Raw genomic sequence first — 5,471 nt, 5'->3', positions numbered from 1 at the left:
GTGTACGTTCCCTTGGAACTGGAATCATGGCGGAATTTCATGTGAAGTCCACTTCGCGGGGCACTTGCGGTCGAATAAGACAACACTTGAATGCTGCTGCCTGAACAAGAGTCCTCTTGGCTACCAGAAATCACTTACTCTGCCTTTAAGCTTTAAAGCGTTTCATCCAGGTCGCCAGTAGCAAACAATGTCCTCTGCTGGACAAACTATGTAATTACACCATTTCAAGCATTTTATCTGCGTTAAATGTTCTGTAAAAAAAAATTTTCATATCAGCGGCATATTCGCCGGTACGATATATCGGCAACAGGCTCATATCTGCTGATAATATTGGCTAAACGATATATCGGTCGGGCTCTAGTAAAGTGTATATGTTGTACTGCAAATATTCCATTCCGAACATGTTTTTTGGTGATTGGCTGATGCAGTGTAACATGCTTATTGTTTGTCTCCCTGTCAGCCAATCATCTTGGTGCTTTTGGATATCACTCCCATGCTGCCCGTGCTGGATGGAGTCGTCATGGAGCTGCAGGATTGTGCTCTTCCACTTCTGAGGGGTGAGGGGTTCCTTCTCATGATTTAATCAGTTTAGACCTTATCACAGTGAATGATTATAATAGGACATCAGGTAGAGGAAGATGTGGATCAGTTTTTACTGGACTCTTAACTGACAGCTTCCCAGCCACTGTCTCTTTGTACTACAGCGTGTGTTATTTATAGCCAACATCTGGAATGTATTAAAATGCAGAAGAGCAAGCATGACTCTGCAGAAGAGATCTGCAGCAGAAAATAGCATGTGCTACACTGTATTTGAGGAGTTGGGAGGTGTAACCGGCACCGACTGATCTTATTGGCTCACGTTGTAGGATAGTCACAGACCAATGAGAAACGTGATGGTGCCACAACAATGGGAGGCGGAGGGGAGGAGGTCAAAGAACATGTTCTGTCACAGAAGTTGTGCTTCGGTTGAAGTCCACTCTGATAAATAGTCCTGTACTAAATCTCATTCTAAAGATTATCAATGAAATGGGCCAATTCAGGAAATATCGACAGCCTGATAAATGATTTATGGTGATGGGAGATGAAAGTGTCAAGAGATAATGTCAGCATATACTCCTGAGAACTAATAGTCTAGGTACAGACATAATGAGGCTGTATTTCACAATACTGATGCTAAAAGTTTGCATGTGCAGTTTATGTGAGTTTACTTGAGGCTTCCTAGAAAAAGATTAGAAAAAGTTGCAGTTTAAAGAACAACTTGTTTCAATAAGCAATAAGGATTTCTTTTAATTCTACAAGATATTATTTCATTTAATACTCGTAAAAATATTTAGCTAAAAATAAAATATATTTAACTAAATGTTTTGTATTAAAAAGATTAATTATAATATGTAATAAAATATTTAAATTTTTATAGTTTCCTTTTTCAAAAAAATAATTAGCAAAAATAGCTGGACATTTTTGAATAAGTTCATGATCTTTATCTTTGCCATGGAGATTTGTTGGCCTAAAAATTCCTGTGAAATAGTTTTCTGTACCCTTCTGTGTCTTACTCGTTTCTCTCTCTTACTCCTTCACAGAGGTGATTCCCACTGATAAGGTTGAGGTGGGCTTCAAGGATCTTGACGCTGCCATCTTGGTGGGCTCTATGCCCAGAAAGGAGGGCATGGAGAGGAAGGACCTACTGAAAGCTAACGTGGCCATTTTTAAAACCCAAGGTGAAGCACTGGAGAAATACGCCAAGAAGACCGTCAAGGTACAAGATTGCAACAAATAATGCAGCTTGAATCATTCTGATTTTCATGAGTTTTCTAACCTCCGGCTTTTGATTTAGACAGCACTGCGATAGTTCAAAACAGGCCGAATCAGTCACTGGTCAGTTTTTGGTGTTTGTTTGTTCTGCCGTTCACTTTTCCTTTGCTTTCATAGGTGCTAGTTGTCGGAAACCCAGCCAACACCAACTGTTTGATCGCCTCCAAATCTGCTCCCTCCATTCCTAAGGAGAACTTCTCCTGCCTGACCCGTCTGGACCATAACAGGGCCCGCTCTCAGGTCCGAACCCCACCGCCTCATTCACCTTCACTTCTTATTCTGCTTTATTGAAGTTCTCTTAACTCAGTCTTTGTGCTTTCCTGTGCTGCAGGTAACCAAGCTTTTTTTATTGTCCATCATCCACATCTAGCTTAGTTCTAGAGCAGCCGTATCTAGTTATGTACTCTGGAGTAGTTCATAGACCAATACAGTGACCTAATTTTAGAGGGACTGTTAGCTGTCTCTGCAGTTGACATTGTTGGCACATATTGCACATACCAGCCCTTTGCTCACCTGCGGTGTTCATCCATGCCTGTAGGTGGCGATACGTGTTGGGGTTCCCTCTGACAGTGTGAAGAATGTGATTATCTGGGGAAATCACTCCTCAACTCAGTACCCAGATGTACACCATGCTATCGTGAACCATCATGGGAAGGAGATGTCAGGTTTTGATGCAGTGAATGACGAAAGCTGGCTGAAGGGCGACTTCATCACCGTAAGTCTGACATCTGAACCTGTGGAGTTATTAAAATGAGATAATCAGGCCATTTTTGCAAGAGAGAATCAGATGAAGCATAATTCTGCCATTTTTTAATGAGATTAAAATAATTGTGTGATTTAATGTTCTCAAAGGAAAGAACAAAGAAATGACCTGTCACATTATTATAAAATGGATAGTAAGATATAAAAATGTATGTTTTATGAATATTTTCATGTTACCTTCCATGTCTTTATTACAATAAAATTTTTTAATAAAATAAATAAATAAAATGGATAGTTCCTACTTTAAATTCTGATGCATGTTTGAAGCTGCTGATAAATGCACCTAATATTAATGCATCAAGTTTCTTGGCAGCCATAAACAACTTATTATTAATAATGAATTCAACTCTTAGTTTAATAGTAATAAATTTCCAAATAAATCCACACAATCTGGAATTTTGCATGAGGGCGAAAGATTTCCCGCTGAATCGGATTCGCCACATTTACCAATAGAAAACTTCTTGCTTTAAAAAGTAATTTTTGTGTGAGCTGTGCTTTATACATCTCTATGTGACTGACAGTAGACGATGGACCTTTTTTACCCACAAAATGTAGCTGAAATTGCGCTAATATGACCATAGCTTTACACATGACTTTTTGTGGCTTATTGCTTTAATTTAACCATCTGCAATTCTTTTAATTTCTCTGTACACCAGACGGTGCAGCAGAGAGGTGCAGCTGTCATCAAGGCCAGGAAACTCTCCAGTGCAATGTCTGCTGCCAAAGCCATCTGTGACCACATGAGGGACATCTGGTTCGGCACTCCAGATGTGAGTTTACACCATGTGAACCCTTTGGAGATCAATTGAGTGTCTAGGCTATTAGATTCTGGTTACAAGTAGAGTGGAAGATTCAAACATTTCCAGTTTTCCTAATCATTTCCTTGTCAAGGCTACTTTATCAAATTTCACGCATTTCTAAAGCCTCAAAATCAGCATGATCAAAAATCTGTTGTACACAATGTACATCTAATTGGTAGTTTATATATTTTTTTTTTTAGTAAAAATGCCCTTTTAGTATTGTAAAAAAGTATTGTATTCAAGAAAAAAGTCGAGATAAAATGTTGAGATTTTTCTCGAAATTGAATGAGTTTAATCTCAATTTTTTTCTCTACCTTTTTTCTCTAAATTTAACGACTTTTTTCTCGAAACAAAACGACTTTTTTCTCTAAATTTAACGAGTTTTTTCTCGTTATTTAATGAGTTTATTATCAACATTTTATCTCGACTTTTTTCTCGAAACACAACGACTTTATTCTCGAAATTTTATGAGTTTAATCTCAACATTTTATCTTGACTTTTTTCTCGTAATTTAACGAGTTTTTTCTCGAAACATAACGACTTTATATCTCAATTTTTTTCTCTACCTTTTTTCTCTAAATTTAACGACTTTTTTCTCGAAACAAAACGACTTTTTTCTCTAAATTTAACGACTTTTTTCTCGTTATTTAATGAGTTTATTCTCAACATTTTTGACTTTCTCGAAATTTAACGACTTTTTCTCGTTATTTAATGAGTTTATTATCAACATTTTATCTCGACTTTTTTCTCGAAACACAATGACTTTATTCTCGAAATTTTATGAGTTTAATCTCAACATTTTATCTTGACTTTTTTCTCGTAATTTAACGAGTTTTTTCTCGAAACATAACGACTTTATTCTCGAAATTTAACGACTTTAATCTCGAGATGGTTTTATTTTTTTTATTATTGCTTGGCCCTAATCCTCTTCCATACTTTACAGGGTTAATGCTAACTAATTATTTTTCTGTCTCTAACAGGGTGAGTGGGTGTCTATGGGCATCTACTCCACTGGTAATTCCTATGGAGTTCCTGATGACCTCATGTACTCCTTCCCTGTTATGATCAAGGTTTGTCTTCGTCACACCTAAAAAAACAATGAAATTGAATTTCAAAAAAGAAATCGAAGCATTTGGAAGTAGTTTAGAAATATAAGGTCTCTATGTAAGTACTAATATTTTCCACCCCGACAGAACAAGACCTGGAAGGTGGTTGACGGACTCTCCATCAATGATTTCTCCCGCGGTAAGATGGATGGCACCGCCGCTGAGCTGGTGGAGGAGAGAGACACGGCACTCACCTTCCTTGGAGCGTGACTTGATGTCTCCACAACAGCGCGGCAGCCGTTAGACTCTTCAAAGTCCCCAAATCCCCGACTGTAAAGTCCTGTAGGTTTCACAGCTGACCGTGTGCGTGTGTGGATATTCATGTCTCTTAACGTATGCGTGTGTGTGTTATTCACAAGAAACATTTGCAATGTAACTTCCTCTGCTTGAAGTGTCTGGGGCAACACCTGAAGAAGAACATTTCTAATTAAAACTGTTACGCACATAGATGTCCAGACCAAAATAACGATAATCTGTCATACAACAATAAAAGGCCATGTGGAAAATGAATGTTTGTTGTGTATTTGGATTGTTGTCATGCCCATCTCCTCTCTAGCTCTGAATACACACATTTAATAGGTGTGAATTTGTTTGATTAAGGATATTAAGATTCCTCGTTGTAGACAGCAAGCCAGGCCTTTTTATTTGAATGAAAACCTTTATATATCAGGGAATTAATTTTATAAAGTTTTTAAAAGCCTAGAAGTGTCCTAGAAAATTATAACAGTGAATATAAATTATATTAATTATTTTAGTGATCCTTATATAATAATGACTGAGAAATCATGGTCATTCATTGGTCAAAGGGGATAGTAAACATGGAAGCCCATTTCTGCCACTTAAGAAAAAATAATGCTTTGATAAATCATAATTATGACTAAAGTCGAACTTATGACATGGTAAGTCACATTTACCATATGAAAAGTCTAAATTATGACTGATATAAGCCTATGAGATGTAAAATCTAAATTGACAAGTCATGATTATTGAC

The 5,471-nt window shown here is 37.2% G+C and overlaps 1 protein-coding gene across 1 annotated transcript in view; it reads left to right on the top strand.

Moving 5' to 3' along the window:
- Positions 1–4,990, top strand: part of LOC107729383 (malate dehydrogenase, cytoplasmic-like) — an 11,186-nt gene extending 6,196 nt beyond the window's left edge. The window contains exons 3-9 of the mRNA XM_016539864.1: positions 461–557; positions 1,581–1,756; positions 1,930–2,052; positions 2,351–2,527; positions 3,231–3,344; positions 4,355–4,444; positions 4,568–4,990. Of these exons, the coding sequence (XP_016395350.1) occupies positions 461–557; positions 1,581–1,756; positions 1,930–2,052; positions 2,351–2,527; positions 3,231–3,344; positions 4,355–4,444; positions 4,568–4,690 (900 nt within the window). The 3' untranslated portion in view covers positions 4,691–4,990. The remainder of the gene's footprint in view (positions 1–460; positions 558–1,580; positions 1,757–1,929; positions 2,053–2,350; positions 2,528–3,230; positions 3,345–4,354; positions 4,445–4,567) is intronic.
- The last annotated feature ends 481 nt before the right edge of the window (positions 4,991–5,471 follow it).

Source organism: Sinocyclocheilus rhinocerous, unplaced genomic scaffold (genome assembly GCF_001515625.1).
Source record: "Sinocyclocheilus rhinocerous isolate Xijiao unplaced genomic scaffold, SAMN03320098_v1.1 scaffold1148, whole genome shotgun sequence".
Taxonomy (NCBI): Eukaryota; Metazoa; Chordata; class Actinopteri; order Cypriniformes; family Cyprinidae; genus Sinocyclocheilus; species Sinocyclocheilus rhinocerous.
Note: the sequence above shows the minus strand (reverse complement) of the source record. Positions and strands in the feature narration are given on the sequence as shown.